The 20,611-nt window shown below is 53.6% G+C and overlaps 1 protein-coding gene across 4 annotated transcripts in view; it reads right to left on the reverse strand.

Moving 5' to 3' along the window:
* Positions 1-20,611, reverse strand: part of LOC133341994 (cell surface glycoprotein MUC18-like) — a 52,526-nt gene continuing 31,915 nt past the window's right edge. For 2 of the 4 annotated variants that reach the window (XM_061550850.1, XM_061550849.1), the window contains exons 7-12: positions 19,998-20,125; positions 18,905-19,064; positions 17,471-17,585; positions 16,974-17,045; positions 15,608-15,675; positions 2,369-2,384 (exon numbers count right to left, since the gene is read on the reverse strand). In XM_061550850.1, coding sequence (XP_061406834.1) covers positions 2,383-2,384; positions 15,608-15,675; positions 16,974-17,045; positions 17,471-17,585; positions 18,905-19,064; positions 19,998-20,125 — 545 coding nt within the window. In that variant the 3' untranslated portion in view covers positions 2,369-2,382. Of the gene's footprint in view, positions 1,584-2,331; positions 2,385-13,661; positions 15,528-15,607; positions 15,676-16,973; positions 17,046-17,470; positions 17,586-18,904; positions 19,065-19,997; positions 20,126-20,611 lie in introns of those variants that run through there. The other 2 variants (XM_061550852.1, XM_061550851.1) reach the window with 2 other exon arrangements.

Here is a 20,611-nt window from a genome sequence, read left to right on the forward strand (position 1 = left end):
CTCTTGATATGCATATTCTTTTGTCAAGGCGCCCTTTTCCCCCCTTCCAACCCAGCTTATATATATGCTCCAAGCACGTGTGCTGTTTCATTCAGACGCTGTTGCCTCGACAGACCTGGTTTTCACCTGAGGATGGCTGCTTGCGTTGTGGCCGAAACGTCGTGAGAATTGTTTTATTATGTTTTATTTTTATTATTTTATTACTTCCCTTCTACGTGACTTTACCGAAAGAACCAAGAAGATAGAGGAGTCCTTGTATTGTATCCGGTGTTCCTATGTTCATAGCAATTAGGCCGAACTAATTACTACATACGAGTCGTTTACATTATTCTCTCTCAAAAAAACAAAACAAAAAACATCGCGCTGAACGTCCAAACACACGCACCCTTCACCCGGGAGCATTACGGCCGCATGTTCATCATCGCCGCTCCCCAGCCCGTCGTACGGCAATGTGAAACGGAGCTCTGTGATGCCTCCGCATAGCAATGCAAACGCGTTTAGTCCAATCGGCCTTTCGGCTTTCCACACTGATGTGATGTTTAAAACGCACACATTTCACAGAGGTTTTGTGACCTTTTTAAGTTCCCGAGTTAAGTGCGATGTCGATGATGATCGATACGATGATGACGTTAATACCTCCCCAGTGCCTCTATCCCTGGTTACCGCCAACCATAATAATTAGCAGATACCACTGAAGTTACCGCATTCTCCAGATTATAAGGTGCTCTGGAAAGTAAGACGCACGCCGAAACTTGTGCCCGGTGTCAATAAAGCTTTACAAATCTGATCATCAATCACACACACAAACGAGATCCTCCATATAACCTTAACAGGCTGTTGTGGCAAGTGCTGTTGGGGCAAGTGCTACAGGCATTAATGCCGGCACGGCACAATGTGGGGTGGGTGGCCAGAACCACGATCCAGCCGTCTTTATCTCCACAGTGCTGATATTAACACAATGTGGGGTGGGTAGGACCACGATCCAGCCGCCTTTATCTCCAGTGCTGATATGAACACACCGCACCAGGTAGAATGCTCATTTAAGGACCTGGGCCTTCCCTAAGTTGACCCAGAGAGGCCCAGGACCGGTGACTCGTGAGCATGAATTGGAGTATGTTGTCTACCGCCCCACACTCACAAAGATCCCCGATATAGCATTAATTGGCTGTCTGCTGGGGCAAGTGCTTCTAGCGAGTAGCACCTATGAAGAAAGGCCACACGAGGAGGTGGGGTGGCCAGCACCAAGCCCAGCTGCCTTTTACTCCTGAGTGGCGATATTTACACACTGCAACAGGTACTCATTTGAGGCTAGACGGGTTCGGATAATCGTCACTTATGTTGGTGGCCGTGAATCGAACTCGGATTGCCAGGTTAGTAGTGCAGCGCACTAACCATTATACTACTGCTCTCCACACTCACACTAACATACACGAACATACACACATGCAAAACCAAGCCAATTACTGCCCATATAAACGCTGTGTCGTTATTACACTTCCAAGTTAACAGCCGCTCTGAGCGAACAATAAATGATGCACAGCAGGATGAAAAGGAAACATTCTTCCTTGAAACTTCATTTGAATCTGCAAGAAAAATTATCATCATTTGAGAACGAAGTGCCGTTTTAAACAAAACTCGTGTTGTCTACCCGCGCTTGTTCCTTCGCAGTCAGTGCGGGCCTCGGAGAACATCCAACTTGCTGGTGACAAAACAAGCAATGCCTCCTCCCCATACATGTCTCTCCACGTAAGAAGTAAACGTATTCGTGCACATCCTATCAGCCACATGGCCTTTCTGGGAGTGATTATTATCAGCAGTGTTGGACTGGTTTCGACATTCAGTGAATGTCTCATCAGCAGAGTTAGGCTGATTTAAACAAATGCTTGGGGAAATGGCAGATGATTAAAGGCAAGGCCCCTCTTTATTAATTAGGGTCCTAGTTCGACGCCAAATTATACCATGAACAACACAAAACAATTATTTAAATGTCTCTGTGGAGAGTGGTCATGGTTATTGTTAATACGTAAAGTAATTCCTCCAACGCGTTAAGCGAGGAATTACTGTCCACGCGTTGCGGAGTAAAAGTAAATATAATACAAATTTGAATCAGATTTCAACTATAAAATCACCCTGCAGTCATCCCATGGTAGGGAAAACTGAGATGAGGGTGTGTCGTCATTGACCGCTGAGAAACCACATTATAACAGGCCATGTTCTGCGTTATATTGGTGCTGTTCCGTGCTATAACGGTGCGCATTCCACGTTGTACGAAAAACCGTTTTAGAGCGAAAACGCCTTAGTGAACAGCACGTGTTAAAAGCGAGGACCTACTGTATTCTGATGTGCAGATATCATATTCTTAGGCTTCATAGATTTGAGAATTTCTGGAATGATAAACAGGTGTGGCGTTTTCATCCGCGTCAAGATCACGACGACGCAAATACAGCCGAGCACGCAGCCGCGGCCAACCTATCGCACATCCTGCGTGGAATTCTATTTCCATGGCATCCCCCGTGTATGTCGCGTGGCATCGCAGCAGCATCGACAAGCCCCTAGGCCAGACTCTCTCAGTTCCATGCTTTGTCCTGGTTCGTGGTCACGATTACATTCTGGAATGAATTGTGGGCGCCACGGTGGCGAAATGTTAACTACCTCGCTTGGTATACAGGAGGTCGTGGGTTCGATGCTGACTCTGACACCCTCTGTATATTTGGAGTTTGCGTGTCTCTCTCCCCATGGTTGTGTGGATTTTTTTTCCGGGTCCTCCGGTTTTTCCTGCACTTTTATAAGCATCATCACGCGTTTAGAGTATTTGGCTGCTGTAAAATTCTACGTGATAAGTCACTTCATTGATCTATCATTTGTGGCCAGGTCACTTCTGAAAAAGGGCTATATAGTTCAGTGGGCCTTCCCTGGTAAAATAAAAATTGTTTAGTTTTAAAGAATAGTTTCAGTTTAGATTATGTTTCTTTTTTTCCCGTTCGTACGGTCTGATTTGTGTAATTTGATATAGCTTGTTCTGTCTTGTCTGTCTTGTCACATTCGTACCATTAACCTAAACGTAAAATTTGCATATCATTTCCATACCATGTAAACACATTGTTTATACAGGCACGATCTTATGTACGTATTGCATGTGTAGGGATTATTACGGAAGAAACGGCGGACAACAAACACAGGGGTGTTGGCACTCACATACACGGGTGGTCACACCGACGTCCGCATCCGTTATTGCCCACGCCCCCAGCCCTCGGAGGTGATCCCTATAAAAGGTGGAGACCCAAAGAGCTCGTGGCAGTTCGACATGAAGCTGACCAGTGAAGATCCAAGACTCGGAGATTAGGCCCTGGGACTCCCCGGTCTCGCCGTCCTTATAAGGGCCGAGCCGGGTAAGCCAGCGGCGCGGCCCAAAAGCTTCCAGACCGCTGCCCTTATCAGGGCAAGGCTGGTTAGCTGGTGCCGAGATCTGTGCTTGCCAGGGCCAGATCAGTCAGCCTCCCGTAGCCCAGTAGAGGAGGACTGGGGAACAGGACAGGGGGCTTAGTACTAGGGTGGGTTTCCCATAGTACGGGTGAAGGGGCCGATACCCCTTCAACTATTGTGCCTGTCCCTGGGTTAATAAACAGAGTGTGCCTCAACTTCGACATCGTCTCCTCGAACTTACTACATCTGGTGTTGGAAGTGGTCCAAGCATGGATACGAGACGGACGACTCGTGCCCAAGACCCAGGAGAGGATGACGACGAGGGAGGGGCGGTGCAAGACATCACCGCCGACGTACCTGCACAACCGCTGCCGGCTCCGACATCGGCGGGGTCGTCGGAGAGGGCCGGGACGTCGACTGACGAGTTGGCGTTGGCTCACTCGCGGCTGGCGGAGCTCCTGTATGCAGCGGCCGCCATGCTGGAACAAATAACTCGCCTGGGGCCGGGAGGAGCGACGCGGCGGGAAGATGGACAACGCCCGCCAGAAACTCCCGCCTTTACAACAGAGAGGAGACTCGAAATTCCCGCCACAAAGACAGTAGGGGCAGAGGGAGGAGCTCCAGCTCGTCACGCGGGGGACGGAGCCCAGCCAGCAGCCGCCACGTCATCGGCGGAGGCGGGTCGCAGTGGCTGCCTATCGGGGGTTGCAACGTCACCACCATTGGACGCCGGCACCGACCAAGCCCCAACCAGCACGTCACTGACGGCGCGACACCCATTAGAGTCCGCCATTACTCGTACAGTACGGGGACGTGATACGGATGCTGCAAGAGGTTCGGAGACGGAGCCGACATTCCAGCAATGCCTGCCGGCCCTGCAGGTATTCGTAGCAAGCGACGGCGATTGGGGGGGGTTCCAGCGCCGGTTCCTTGCCCACCAAGAAATGGCGGGCTGGTCGGACAACGAGGTGCTGTGTGCTCTCCCGGCGATGCTGGATGGCGACGCCCTGGGCACCCTCACCGCTGCACCCAAGTCGGCACGCTCCACGATTCAGTCGGCGCTGTAGCTGCTGGCCACGGTTTATGGGCCGCCTTTCGATTGTCGCCAGCTCTTCTATGAACGGCAGAAGGGCGACAAGGAATCGCCACTTGCTTATCGCACGGCCCTGCTGTCATTGGCGAAAGACGCTTTCCCGCGTATGGACGAAGAAGGGATCGATGCGATGGTGGCCGAGAAAATTTTGCTGCTGGCCGACGACTTAGACTTCATCATCCTAGCACAGGATGATGCGGATATGTCATCATTGCGGGCTGCAAGGCACATTCACGCCAATCTCATCTCCCAGCGGAGGAAGGCAAACAAGGCAGCTGCACGACACACCGTGGCGGCGACCTCTTCCGGAATGGAGGGGGCCTTCGCTGCGGACCGTTCTGCAGGATGGCGATCTGCCGAGCGACCGGCTCGGGACGTTCCGAGCCACCGAGATCAGCCCAAGTCCTCTGGAGCGCTCGTCGTCTGCTACAATTGTGGCCTCCGGGGCCACGTGGCGTCCGGATGCCGGGCTCCTCGACAGCGCGGAGCGAGACCTGGAGCTGCGGACGGCCCTCCCCACAAGCCTTCGCAACATCCTCGGGCAAGTCATGGCACCCCACATGTTCGGCCTGCACACACACCCACTTTCCTCTCACAAGGTCCGATACACGATTCTCGGGGTTTGGGTGCTGGTGCGTCGGGTCGCGGCATGTCGGGGAGGGCGCTCCAACCGGGCCAATGGTCCGAGTTGGCTCACCGGGTTGTGGCTGCATCGGCGGGGTCGTCTGTTGTCACGGGGCATATTGACGGGGTGGAGGTACGGGTACTGGTCGATACGGGAGCTTCGGCAACTATCATTTCGGATTTGATTTATAATATCCTGCCCGTTCAGAGTCGTCCGTTGCTCCCTGTCGACATACCGTTTTACGCTGCGAATGGGGGCTCGTTGGGTATTATCGGCCAAATTCGAGCGCAAATTTCTATCGGGGACATTAAACTATCTGGCCCGGTGTTCGTCTCCTCCTCGCTGGCTATTCCGTGCCTGTTGGGGACAGACTTTTTGGCCAAATTGCCCATCAAAATTCTGATTGACCAGCGATGCATCGAGCTTCCATCAGGCCGACGTATTACGTTCCTGCCTTCCACCCCTGCCTTGCATACTGCCTGTGCTACGGTACAGGCGCTCGTTGCTCGAACGGTGCGTGTACCCCCGGGGGCACAGATGCTAGTACCCCTGCGGTTGCGTCGACCGTTCGATAAAGGGGTCTCTGACCGGGGCATTATGTTGGGACCATCGAGAGCCGGGGTGAGTGGGCCAGATCTGGTGACGGCCCAGACTATTGTTAAAGAGGATGGGGACCCGTTTATCGCGGTCCTCAATGTCGGGACACGGACGGCGGTGGTTTCGCAGGGTACCGTGTTCGCACATGCGGTTCCGGTACCTGCGGAAACGCCGATCATTGGCCAGGTGGCCACCGATTCTCAAACGCGATTAGCCTCAGACACTGACGAGGGTTGGTTGGAGGCGTTGTGTGCTGAGTCACCTGACCTGTCCGACGCACAACGTGCTAAATTACGCGCCTTATTGCGAGAATTTTCCGACGTCTTCAGTAAACATAAATACGATATCGGATGTACCAAATTGCTACGCCACCATATTGACACCGGTGACAACGCTCCTATCCGCCAAAATCCTTTTCGGTTAAGTCCCGCCGAAAAGGATCATGTCAAATCGGCTGTAGATGACATGTTGAAATCTGACATCATTTCTCCCTCGACCAGCCCTTGGGGTGCACCCATAGTGTTGGTTAAAAAGCACGACGGGTCCCTAAGGTTCTGTGTCGATTTCCGGCGATTAAATAAGATCTCGGTGGCCGATGCTTATCCGCTTCCTCGAATGGACGAATCGCTGGATGCCCTCGCGGGATCGCGATTCTTCTCCACTTTGGATTTGCTCTCAGGATTTTGGCAACTTCCCTTGGACGACGAATCTAAGTCCAAAACAGCTTTCCGAACGCCGCACGGCCTCTTCCAATTCAATCGCTTACCCATGGGATTACACTCTGCTCCCGCGACGTTCCAGCGCCTGATGGAATTGGTTCTCGCTGGCTTGCAATGGGAGGTGTGTTTGATTTACCTGGATGACGTTATCGTATTCAGTAAGACGTTCGAGGAACATCTTGATAGGCTTCGGGCCGTCTTTCTCAAGATGCGCGCTGCTAATTTGAAATTCAAGCCACAAAAGTGCCATTTGCTGCGCGAATCTGTTAAATATTTGGGTCACATCGTCGGCCGGTCAGGCATCTCAACCGATCCCGCCAAAACGCGTTGTGTCAGCTCCTGGCCTACTCCCACCTCGGTGGGGGAGGTTAGAAGCTTCATCGGATTTGCTTCATATTACCGCCGGTTTGTCGCGGACTTTGCTTCCATCGCTAAGCCACTACATGCCTTAACGTCAAAAGGGGTCAAATTTCATTGGGGGCTGGAGGAGGACGCCGCTTTTATCTCTCTTCGGGATGCCCTGGTGGGGGCCCCGCCGTTAAGCTACCCCGATTTTTCTATGCCCTTCGTGCTCGACACGGACGCAAGCAATACCGGGATTGGAGGCGTGCTGTCACAAATTGTGGGTGGCGTGGAGCGCGTTGTGGCTTATGGTAGTAGAGTATTGTCTCCGGCCGAGCAGCGGTACTGCGTCACCCGCCGCGAACTGTTGGCTATCGTGTTCTTTATCCAACAGTACCGACCATATCTGTACGGCCGGCATTTCACCGTCCGTACAGATCATGCGGCGTTGCAGTATGCCCTACGAATTAACCAGCCATCGGGGCAGTTGTCCCGATGGCTGGAGATCATGCAGGATTTCGATTTCGAGACAACTTACCGAAAGGGGATTCGCCACACCAATGCCAATGCCCTATCACGCCTGCCGATCGCTCCGGATTGCACTTGTTTCTTGGGTTCGGGCCGTTGCAAATCGGCAAGTGACGGCCGGGATCGGGTTCTTGCGGCCGCAGTTGACACCCCTTCGGACGCTGGTCCTATTTCGGGGGGAGGGAAAGATTCCCTACTAGGCTTGTCAAGTGCTGAGTGGGGTCGCCTCCAAATGGAGGATGCGACCCTCCTGGCGCTACGACGTCGCGCGGAAGGATCAGGTCAAGGGAAGTCGGGCGTTGACTCATGGGGGTGGTGCCAGGGCCTACTCATGCATTGGGACGGGATGATCCGCCGTCACAGGCTGGTGGTGCCTTCCACGTTGAGGGGTAGGGCTGTATGGGCTGCTCATGAACGGCTCCTGCACCTGGGTACCCTCAAAACACTTGCCATGCTCCAGCTTAATTACTTTTGGCCGGGCATGGCAAGAGACGTGGACGATCTGCTGCAGTCCTGTACCCAGTGTGCACAACGGAAGCCGCCAGCAAAGGGAGCCAGTCCACCGCTCCAGTCTATTTCGGTCACCCGGGTTAATGAGCTGGTCGCCCTTGATATTTTGGGACCGTTTCCTTCCACGCCGAGGGGTAATAAGTACCTGCTGGTTGGCGTGGAATATTTCACGCGATGGCCTATGGCTTGGCCCCTCGCCAATCAGTCCGCAGCAGCCGTTGCAGAGGCTTTTGTTCAGGGCTACGTCCTCGACAAGGGCGCTCCGGAACGGTTGTTGACCGATCAGGGAAAGAATTTCACTAGTACCCTTTTACACGAGGTATGTGGCCTTCTGGGTACAAAAAAAATTCGTACCTCACCTTACCATCCACAAACGGATGGGATGGTGGAACGCCTGCATAGGACTCTTACGTCCATGCTATCCCACCAGGTATCTGAGTCCCAAACCGATTGGGATCTACGGATCGGGGGAGTCCTGGCAGCATACAGGATGGCTCCTCACGCGGCGACCGGATTCTGGCCATTTTTTTTTATGTATGGCCGCGAGGTTGACCCGCCTGTCGCGACTCAGCTGACGATTGCCGCGCCTCATGCTAAGTCCAAACTCGCGGACCATGTTAAATTTAACATCCTTCGGTTGGCGGAGGCACGGCAGGCGGCCATGCAAAACTCTGACTCTCGCCAGAAACAAAACGAGAGATTGCGATCGCGCCGGACACACACGCACGAATGGCACCCGGGCGACCGAGCATGGTTGCACTGCCCCCAGGTGCCATTGGCCACTTCGGCTAAGTTGTTGCGACCATGGAGGGGCCCTGTAGAAATTGTGCAGGTTATGCGGCCTCAATGTGTGCGCGTTAAGTGGGGGAAGCATCGGTGGTTTGTGCACCCTTCACGGTTAAAGCCATTTTTTGCTCCGCACGCTTCCTCTCACGAAAATGGCCGAACATGTGGGGAGTCCACTGACTCCGGGAGGGCGGGGTCACCACCAGCCTCTGATCCGCTAATGACTGTCCCGTCTTCAGGAGCCCCAGGACTGAAGCCCTCTTGGCTGCCAGCCTCCCCCGTGGGGGTCGGCGCTGGCACGTCCGAGAAACCGGACGACCAGGCACCTGCGGATGCGGCACCTGCCGCCGACTCTACCAAGCCGGCACCTTGTGACGGGCCCGCTGCACGGACACGCGCCAAAACGCGCCGGTTGTTATGAATAGCTTTCCGCGCGTGTTCCGTTGCTGCGGAACCCGCTCATTATATATATTTTTTTGTTTGTGTGTGTGTGTGTATGGATGCTTCTTGTGCGTGGGGATGGCGAACCGCGTTCTGTATATGTGTTGCATTTTTGGGGAGGGGGTTTTTATAGGGGACCATCGGTTGTTGTTACACTTGTTCTTGTTATTGTTACTGTTACGAGGCACACGTGTGTTGACTGTGTTAATCTTTATTCTTGGGGGTTGAGGGATTGTTGCAGCCGGGACGGCTGCGAGCTGTACAGGGGGGGGGGGTGATGTAGGGATTATTACGGGAGAAACGGCGGACAACAAACACAGGGGTGTTGGCACTCACATACACGGGTGGTCACACCGACGTCCGCATCCGTTATTGCCCACGCCCCCAGCCCTCGGAGGTGATCCCTATAAAAGGTGGAGACCCAAAGAGCTCGTGGCAGTTCGACACGAAGCTGACCAGTGAAGATCCAAGACTCGGAGATTAGGCCCTGGGACTCCCCGGTCTCGCCGTCCTTATAAGGGCCGAGCCAGGTAAGCCAGCGGCGCGGCCCAAAAGCTTCCAGACCGCTGCCCTTATCAGGGCAAGGCTGGTTAGCTGGTGCCGAGATCTGTGCTTGCCAGGGCCAGATCAGTCAGCCTCCCGTAGCCCAGTAGAGGAGGACTGGGGAACAGGACAGGGGGCTTAGTACTAGGGTGGGTTTCCCATAGTACGGGTGAAGGGGCCGATACCCCTTCAACTATTGTGCCTGTCCCTGGGTTAATAAACAGAGTGTGCCTCAACTTCGACATCGTCTCCTCGAACTTACTACATCTGGTGTTGGAAGTGGTCCAAGCATGGATACGAGACGGACGACTCGTGCCCAAGACCCAGGAGAGGATGACGACGAGGGAGGGGCGGTGCAAGACATCACCGCCGACGTACCTGCACAACCGCTGCCGGCTCCGACATCGGCGGGGTCGTCGGAGAGGGCCGGGACGTCGACTGACGAGTTGGCGTTGGCTCACTCGCGGCTGGCGGAGCTCCTGTATGCAGCGGCCGCCATGCTGGAACAAATAACTCGCCTGGGGCCGGGAGGAGCGACGCGGCGGGAAGATGGACAACGCCCGCCAGAAACTCCCGCCTTTACAACAGAGAGGAGACTCGAAATTCCCGCCACAAAGACAGTAGGGGCAGAGGGAGGAGCTCCAGCTCGTCACGCGGGGGACGGAGCCCAGCCAGCAGCCGCCACGTCATCGGCGGAGGCGGGTCGCAGTGGCTGCCTATCGGGGGTTGCAACGTCACCACCATTGGACGCCGGCACCGACCAAGCCCCAACCAGCACGTCACTGACGGCGCGACACCCATTAGAGTCCGCCATTACTCGTACAGTACGGGGACGTGATACGGATGCTGCAAGAGGTTCGGAGACGGAGCCGACATTCCAGCAATGCCTGCCGGCCCTGCAGGTATTCGTAGCAAGCGACGGCGATTGGGGGGGGTTCCAGCGCCGGTTCCTTGCCCACCAAGAAATGGCGGGCTGGTCGGACAACGAGGTGCTGTGTGCTCTCCCGGCGATGCTGGATGGCGACGCCCTGGGCACCCTCACCGCTGCACCCAAGTCGGCACGCTCCACGATTCAGTCGGCGCTGTAGCTGCTGGCCACGGTTTATGGGCCGCCTTCCGATTGTCGCCAGCTCTTCTATGAACGGCAGAAGGGCGACAAGGAATCGCCACTTGCTTATCGCACGGCCCTGCTGTCATTGGCGAAAGACGCTTTCCCGCGTATGGACGAAGAAGGGATCGATGCGATGGTGGCCGAGAAAATTTTGCTGCTGGCCGACGACTTAGACTTCATCATCCTAGCACAGGATGATGCGGATATGTCATCATTGCGGGCTGCAAGGCACATTCACGCCAATCTCATCTCCCAGCGGAGGAAGGCAAACAAGGCAGCTGCACGACACACCGTGGCGGCGACCTCTTCCGGAATGGAGGGGGCCTTCGCTGCGGACCGTTCTGCAGGATGGCGATCTGCCGAGCGACCGGCTCGGGACGTTCCGAGCCACCGAGATCAGCCCAAGTCCTCTGGAGCGCTCGTCGTCTGCTACAATTGTGGCCTCCGGGGCCACGTGGCGTCCGGATGCCGGGCTCCTTGACAGCGCGGAGCGAGACCTGGAGCTGCGGACGGCCCTCCCCACAAGCCTTCGCAACATCCTCGGGCAAGTCATGGCACCCCACATGTTCGGCCTGCACACACACCCACTTTCCTCTCACAAGGTCCGATACACGATTCTCGGGGTTTGGGTGCTGGTGCGTCGGGTCGCGGCATGTCGGGGAGGGCGCTCCAACCGGGCCAATGGTCCGAGTTGGCTCACCGGGTTGTGGCTGCATCGGCGGGGTCGTCCGTTGTCACGGGGCATATTGACGGGGTGGAGGTACGGGTACTGGTCGATACGGGAGCTTCGGCAACTATCATTTCGGATTTGATTTATAATATCCTGCTCGTTCAGAGTCGTCCGTTGCTCCCTGTCGACATACCGTTTTACGCTGCGAATGGGGGCTCGTTGGGTATTATCGGCCAAATTCGAGCGCAAATTTCTATCGGGGACATTAAACTATCTGGCCCGGTGTTCGTCTCCTCCTCGCTGGCTATTCCGTGCCTGTTGGGGACAGACTTTTTGGCCAAATTGCCCATCAAAATTCTGATTGACCAGCGATGCATCGAGCTTCCATCAGGCCGACGTATTACGTTCCTGCCTTCCACCCCTGCCTTGCATACTGCCTGTGCTATGGTACAGGCACTCGTTGCTCGAACGGTGCGTGTACCCCCGGGGGCACAGATGCTAGTACCCCTGCGGTTGCGTCGACCGTTCGATAAAGGGGTCTCTGACCGGGGCATTATGTTGGGACCATCGAGAGCCGGGGTGAGTGGGCCAGATCTGGTGACGGCCCAGACTATTGTTAAAGGGGATGGGGACCCGTTTATCGCGGTCCTCAATGTCGGGACACGGACGGCGGTGGTTTCGCAGGGTACCGTGTTCGCACATGCGGTTCCGGTACCTGCGGAAACGCCGATCATTGGCCAGGTGGCCACCGATTCTCAAACGCGATTAGCCTCAGACACTGACGAGGGTTGGTTGGAGGCGTTGTGTGCTGAGTCACCTGACCTGTCCGACGCACAACGTGCTAAATTACGCGCCTTATTGCGAGAATTTTCCGACGTCTTCAGTAAACATAAATACGATATCGGATGTACCAAATTGCTACGCCACCATATTGACACCGGTGACAACGCTCCTATCCGCCAAAATCCTTTTCGGTTAAGTCCCGCCGAAAAGGATCATGTCAAATCGGCTGTAGATGACATGTTGAAATCTGACATCATTTCTCCCTCGACCAGCCCTTGGGGTGCACCCATAGTGTTGGTTAAAAAGCACGACGGGTCCCTAAGGTTCTGTGTCGATTTCCGGCGATTAAATAAGATCTCGGTGGCCGATGCTTATCCGCTTCCTCGAATGGACGAATCGCTGGATGCCCTCGCGGGATCGCGATTCTTCTCCACTTTGGATTTGCTCTCAGGATTTTGGCAACTTCCCTTGGACGACGAATCTAAGTCCAAAACAGCTTTCCGAACGCCGCACGGCCTCTTCCAATTCAATCGCTTACCCATGGGATTACACTCTGCTCCCGCGACGTTCCAGCGCCTGATGGAATTGGTTCTCGCTGGCTTGCAATGGGAGGTGTGTTTGATTTACCTGGATGACGTTATCGTATTCAGTAAGACGTTCGAGGAACATCTTGATAGGCTTCGGGCCGTCTTTCTCAAGATGCGCGCTGCTAATTTGAAATTCAAGCCACAAAAGTGCCATTTACTGCGCGAATCTGTTAAATATTTGGGTCACATCGTCGGCCGGTCAGGCATCTCAACCGATCCCGCCAAAACGCGTTGTGTCAGCTCCTGGCCTACTCCCACCTCGGTGGGGGAGGTTAGAAGCTTCATCGGATTTGCTTCATATTACCGCCGGTTTGTCGCGGACTTTGCTTCCATCGCTAAGCCACTACATGCCTTAACGTCAAAAGGGGTCAAATTTCATTGGGGGCTGGAGGAGGACGCCGCTTTTATCTCTCTTCGGGATGCCCTGGTGGGGGCCCCGCCGTTAAGCTACCCCGATTTTTCCATGCCCTTCGTGCTCGACACGGACGCAAGCAATACCGGGATTGGAGGCGTGCTGTCACAAATTGTGGGTGGCGTGGAGCGCGTTGTGGCTTATGGTAGTAGAGTATTGTCTCCGGCCGAGCAGCGGTACTGCGTCACCCGCCGCGAACTGTTGGCTATCGTGTTCTTTATCCAACAGTACCGACCATATCTGTACGGCCGGCATTTCACCGTCCGTACAGATCATGCGGCGTTGCAGTATGCCCTACGAATTAACCAGCCATCGGGGCAGTTGTCCCGATGGCTGGAGATCATGCAGGATTTCGATTTCGAGACAACTTACCGAAAGGGGATTCGCCACACCAATGCCAATGCCCTATCACGCCTGCCGATCGCTCCGGATTGCACTTGTTTCTTGGGTTCGGGCCGTTGCAAATCGGCAAGTGACTGGCCGGGATCGGGTTCTTGCGGCCGCAGTTGACACCCCTTCGGACGCTGGTCCTATTTCGGGGGGAGGGAAAGATTCCCTACTAGGCTTGTCAAGTGCTGAGTGGGGTCGCCTCCAAATGGAGGATGCGACCCTCCTGGCGCTACGACGTCGCGCGGAAGGATCAGGTCAAGGGAAGTCGGGCGTTGACTCATGGGGGTGGTGCCAGGGCCTACTCATGCATTGGGACGGGATGATCCGCCGTCACAGGCTGGTGGTGCCTTCCACGTTGAGGGGTAGGGCTGTATGGGCTGCTCATGAACGGCTCCTGCACCTGGGTACCCTCAAAACACTTGCCATGCTCCAGCTTAATTACTTTTGGCCGGGCATGGCAAGAGACGTGGACGATCTGCTGCAGTCCTGTACCCAGTGTGCACAACGGAAGCCGCCAGCAAAGGGAGCCAGTCCACCGCTCCAGTCTATTTCGGTCACCCGGGTTAATGAGCTGGTCGCCCTTGATATTTTGGGACCGTTTCCTTCCACGCCGAGGGGTAATAAGTACCTGCTGGTTGGCGTGGAATATTTCACGCGATGGCCTATGGCTTGGCCCCTCGCCAATCAGTCCGCAGCAGCCGTTGCAGAGGCTTTTGTTCAGGGCTACGTCCTCGACAAGGGCGCTCCGGAACGGTTGTTGACCGATCAGGGAAAGAATTTCACTAGTACCCTTTTACACGAGGTATGTGGCCTTCTGGGTACAAAAAAAATTCGTACCTCACCTTACCATCCACAAACGGATGGGATGGTGGAACGCCTGCATAGGACTCTTACGTCCATGCTATCCCACCAGGTATCTGAGTCCCAAACCGATTGGGATCTACGGATCGGGGGAGTCCTGGCAGCATACAGGATGGCTCCTCACGCGGCGACCGGATTCTGGCCATTTTTTTTTATGTATGGCCGCGAGGTTGACCCGCCTGTCGCGACTCAGCTGACGATTGCCGCGCCTCATGCTAAGTCCAAACTCGCGGACCATGTTAAATTTAACATCCTTCGGTTGGCGGAGGCACGGCAGGCGGCCATGCAAAACTCTGACTCTCGCCAGAAACAAAACGAGAGATTGCGATCGCGCCGGACACACACGCACGAATGGCACCCGGGCGACCGAGCATGGTTGCACTGCCCCCAGGTGCCATTGGCCACTTCGGCTAAGTTGTTGCGACCATGGAGGGGCCCTGTAGAAATTGTGCAGGTTATGCGGCCTCAATGTGTGCGCGTTAAGTGGGGGAAGCATCGGTGGTTTGTGCACCCTTCACGGTTAAAGCCATTTTTTGCTCCGCACGCTTCCTCTCACGAAAATGGCCGAACATGTGGGGAGTCCACTGACTCCGGGAGGGCGGGGTCACCACCAGCCTCTGATCCGCTAATGACTGTCCCGTCTTCAGGAGCCCCAGGACTGAAGCCCTCTTGGCTGCCAGCCTCCCCCGTGGGGGTCGGCGCTGGCACGTCCGAGAAACCGGACGACCAGGCACCTGCGGATGCGGCACCTGCCGCCGACTCTACCAAGCCGGCACCTTGTGACGGGCCCGCTGCACGGACACGCGCCAAAACGCGCCGGTTGTTATGAATAGCTTTCCGCGCGTGTTCCGTTGCTGCGGAACCCGCTCATTATATATATTTTTTTGTTTGTGTGTGTGTGTGTATGGATGCTTCTTGTGCGTGGGGATGGCGAACCGCGTTCTGTATATGTGTTGCATTTTTGGGGAGGGGGTTTTTATAGGGGACCATCGGTTGTTGTTACACTTGTTCTTGTTATTGTTACTGTTACGAGGCACACGTGTGTTGACTGTGTTAATCTTTATTCTTGGGGGTTGAGGGATTGTTGCAGCCGGGACGGCTGCGAGCTGTACAGGGGGGGGGGGGTGATGTAGGGATTATTACGGGAGAAACGGCGGACAACAAACACAGGGGTGTTGGCACTCACATACACGGGTGGTCACACCGACGTCCGCATCCGTTATTGCCCACGCCCCCAGCCCTCGGAGGTGATCCCTATAAAAGGTGGAGACCCAAAGAGCTCGTGGCAGTTCGACACGAAGCTGACCAGTGAAGATCCAAGACTCGGAGATTAGGCCCTGGGACTCCCCGGTCTCGCCGTCCTTATAAGGGCCGAGCCGGGTAAGCCAGCGGCGCGGCCCAAAAGCTTCCAGACCGCTGCCCTTATCAGGGCAAGGCTGGTTAGCTGGTGCCGAGATCTGTGCTTGCCAGGGCCAGATCAGTCAGCCTCCCGTAGCCCAGTAGAGGAGGACTGGGGAACAGGACAGGGGGCTTAGTACTAGGGTGGGTTTCCCATAGTACGGGTGAAGGGGCCGATACCCCTTCAACTATTGTGCCTGTCCCTGGGTTAATAAACAGAGTGTGCCTCAACTTCGACATCGTCTCCTCGAACTTACTACACATGCAGTAGGGATGTGTTACAGAATTTCAAATGAATCTGAAATATGTGAAAAGTGGGCCGAGATATGAGATTTTTGGATGATCTACAGGAAAATCCCGGTTTAGACTGATGTGAAAATGTGAGGTCACAAACAGGCAGGTTGTGACATCACTCCCATGCTCTTCCCATCACAAGTGATGCCATCTTAACGATACGCGACGTCACTTCTCAGATTATTAAGGTCATATTTAAATTACAGCTTTACCGATGGAATATAAATTGATTATTATTTAAAATTATGTAAAAATCACGACATTTAGTGAATTAACACAATGTGATTCATAATAGATCTCGGCAAATTTATGTCGCGAGACCCTCCACGTATTCACGTGTTCAAGCGTTTAAAGTTACGTGGCCTAATCCCAAAAATAAATTAGTAATCATCATATCAGCTGTTGAAACCCCCGTCTTTTTAAAACGTAATAATTTGAAATTAAGAAATAAAATCCGAAATTGGGCCTAAAAAAATTATATTGGAAAAATTCAAGGTGAAACTCATCCTTCGTGTGCGGTATCTTATCAGATGGCTTATCTAATGGCATAGACTAATAACATAGTATCGTATAAAACGTACCTCCTACCTGTCTAAATATATCTGGGCCAATACGGCACCATCATTTGAATTTCGAGTGTCGTCATTGATATTGCTATTATCAGCTTTATATTTTGCTTAAATGTAATCTATACTCGTAGGTGTAGTTTTATTTTATGTACAGCGCCTTGAGATATTTCCAAATAAAAGGCAAATTATAGAATAGAGGTTATTATTATCATTATCATCATTATTTTCACGTGTGTAAGTGGAGAGAAAGGCAGTGAGGGACAATAGCACAATGTGAACGCCATAACGTACAATTCATGCAGCGAGGTTGAATTCTTCATTGGTATATCTTCCTCTTTATCGTTTTCCGTTTTAGGTTTATCTCTGTTGAAACAAAGTGACATTTAAATAAGGGTAATTTTCAGAATGCTCACTTGCTTGGGAACATTAACATAACTATGTTTTTTACATTATTATTATTATTACTGCTGTGCTTGTTAAATCCAGCAAAACCTCACTGAATCTCAACTTCTTTTCACGAAACTCCTATAAAGTTTTAGTTTTTTGCAGTAGGGAGGAAGTCAAAGAAGCCAGATGAAAGCCATGCAGAACAAGTGGGGAGGTGGGGGGGGGGGACATAAAACAGTAGACAGGAAGGCGGCACCCGAGTTGGGAATCAAAACCAGGGGGCATCTGGTTGTGAAGCGCGACTGTCACCACTGCGTCACCACCCTGCCGCTGCCGATAACATGCCAGGTGGCACGACGGTGGTACGGTGGAGAAGGGATGTGGAGTGTGTGAATCTTTACCCTTTCGAAGCAAAGCAAAGCTTCTTGGTGTAGAAGAGGCCAAGCACCGTTGCGGTCGCGATCAGCACCGCCAGAGAGACTGTCACTGCGATGATGATGGTGGTCGTTTTGTCCTCTGTAGAAATTTAAAAAAATCATCGTTTTGGAAGGTAATTCGTTTTAAATCATGGAGGCTGAGCACAGAACCAAAGACTAAAAACAGCACTATTGAAGGTGTGATAAATAAAGAGTTAATATGCTTCCTTGAAGTCGAAGGGGATATTTTACTTTGGAGAGAGCTGTTCAGCGCAACCGTGAAAACCTACGCGTCAATAAAACGTCTCCGTACCCGTGGCCCACAAGGCCAAAGGTTTCCTGGAGGCCCTGGGCAATTACCCCTTATCGTACAGTTGCTGATGTAGATGCAGAGCAACAACTCAACTCTCACATTCAGGTGGTCAAGCTAGATAACAGCGTCAGGAGCAGCGGAGTGTATCATCGCTGTGATGTCTCCTTCATATTTGTCGATCTGAGCGTTGCGACGTGAAACGTTGTACGGTCTGTTTGCTCTGGATGGACCACGGTCGGCACACTGCTGGAGAGGATTTTTTGTTTATTTTCCATTTGCGCAATCAGCTATCCACATCTACTGCCATGGCTTGTGCAGTGGATGCGGTTTAGGATTGGACCCCAGTTGTTCCGGGTGGCAACTGCCCACAGGGGCCGCAGCCGCTGGTGCTGCCGATGGGAGTGGGCGCGAGACGCAGCAACTGGCGGCATCCCCTTGCTGCTTCGTGCCATCACCGTGAGGCCGGCAGCAGAGAGCGCCTTGGACTGTCAAAGAGTGAAAGGCCACCACGAGTGTGCACGGCGCTTTCTTCTGCGACAAGCACCGCAGGTGAAGTGTTCAAGGGTAAATGAAGGCGCAGCCCTGCAATTGGTCACTCGCGTCACTGCGAGCAGAAGACCCCCTCAGTAGTGGGAGCTGTAGAGGGCTCCCCCCTAGAGGGTATTTTGGCCTGCTGGTTCACACTGGTCAGGAGTACCCACACTTTACCTCACCACACATGATCTACTGATCTATTTAACTGCGTGGAGCATGGCTGCGTACGGTGCGAAATAAGTTAAACACACTTATACTGCACGATACACTACACTACTACACACCACTACTATACACTACAGTATACACGACTTCCTATATACCAGGCGAGGTAGTCAACATCTTGCCACCATGGCGCCCACAATTGATTCCTGAATGGAATCATGACCACGAACCGGGACAAAGCGTGGAACCTGGGGGATTGTTGATGCCGCTGCGATGCCAAGCAACGCACACAAGGGATGGCAGGAAAATTGAAAGCTAATTTCTTTCTGCTGGTGGAAGTGGTGCACTCTGAAGTGCAACGTCCAGTGCGCCAACCACCACGATCCCGTTGGCTGCATCCCCATTACCTCGGACGTCCAGGAACAGCTTTGCCTCCAGCTTCCCTCCGGGCACGGCGGTTACGATGTTCGTGAGAGCGACGCATGAATATTCCGCCATCTGGGAGCGTTCGATGTCATTGAAAGTCATCTTGTCTCCGATCACTCCGTCCAGTATCTGGGTGCCATTCTAGAGAGAGGGAGAGGAACAAACGAGTCGTGCACCACGGTGTCCTCCATGCACTCAAGACGCAGAACCTCTTGTAATACAGTTTTATAATAATTTAACCTTATGGCGGTACCCCTGGGTACCATAGTCCCCCGGCTCTCGCACAATGTCCGTGATGCAGTCGTTTTAGTCTGTTGATGGTCGGCGATGCGGCAATCGACTCATCTCGACGAGCTGTTCACAATGCGCTATGGTGCGTACGAGCATTCAGGATTTCGACGCAATCGTCCTCGCTGCGTTTCGACATCGCGGAGTGGAACTGATTTTGTATTGATTGTCGCGGAGTTAAGTACACCTCTGGAAAAAATAGTGTCCCAGAAAGAAAATATTTCATTGCCTCGGCCATTTTTTTAATTATTTGGTACCCGGGGTACCGCCATAAGGATCAATTGTTGTTTTGATAAGAGCCGCCCTCCTTTATACCAGGGAGTCTCTGAGCGCTTCACACATGGCAAGCGACTTACACATCTCATCTCAACACTTTTGTGTTGGGCGCCATGGTGGCGAGATGTTAACTACCTCGCCAGGAGGTCGTGGGTTTGATTCCGACCCTGACGCCTGCTGAATATATTTGGAGTTTGTATGTCTCTCTCTCTCCCCGTGGTCGTGTGGATTTTTCTCCGATTCCTCCGGTTTTTCTCCTGCACATTCAGAATCAATGCACGTTCAGAGTATTTGGCTGCAATACATTTCCACGTGATGATAAGACACTTTTTTGTGGCCAAGTCTCTTCTGAAAAACGAGCTATACAGCTTAGTGGGCATGACCTCGTAAAATAAATATAAATGGTGTATGTAATGTATGCATGTTAAAGAACAAGAGAGAGTTTCTGAGCGGCCCAAGTGTAGTGAACATGGTTGTTGCTGTCTGGTACCCCCCCCCCCACCAACGCACGTTGTAGAAGGCGAAGGTCGAGGGCGGGTTGGCGTCCGCCACGCATCTCAGGACGACATCATCGCCCTCCGTCACGTGCGTGGCCCCCTTGGGTTCCCAGATGACGAGCTCTACGCGCTCCGCAGGGTCTAGGGGGAGGCCGCGGTGGGGGGTGGGGGAGTGGAGGGGGGGCGGTGCAGGGCTCCAGGTTAAACAGCGGTCACGGTGGGCACGTGGGCAGGGCACGGCACCACCTGGCCACGGCACTGCGGTTTCGCGTTCAGTGGCCGCAAGAGGAAAATGGAGTGCTGCTGCTGTGGCAGTGACGGATTCGGGAGGGAGGGGGGGACTAATCCCCCCTCCCGGATCCTGAAGATTGGTCGTCATGGCTATTTACTTAGGGCGCTGCGGTAGCGAAACGTTAACTGCCTCGCCTGGTATGTAGGAGGTCTTGGGTTCGATCCAGACCCTGACGCCTGTTGTATATTTGGAGTTTACAGTGTCTCTCTTTCTCCCCGTGGACTGTGCATAGTCTGGAGGTAGCCACTTCGATTTGACCTCCCGGTGTCGCAGTTGAAATGATGGAAAATGCTTAATCAAATCTCCCCCTGCTCCTCTGTCCATCCCAGCGGTGC

Source organism: Lethenteron reissneri, chromosome 13, assembly GCF_015708825.2.
Source record: "Lethenteron reissneri isolate LAM-NWPU_2019-01 chromosome 13, ASM1570882v1, whole genome shotgun sequence".
Lineage (NCBI taxonomy): Eukaryota > Metazoa > Chordata > Hyperoartia > Petromyzontiformes > Petromyzontidae > Lethenteron > Lethenteron reissneri.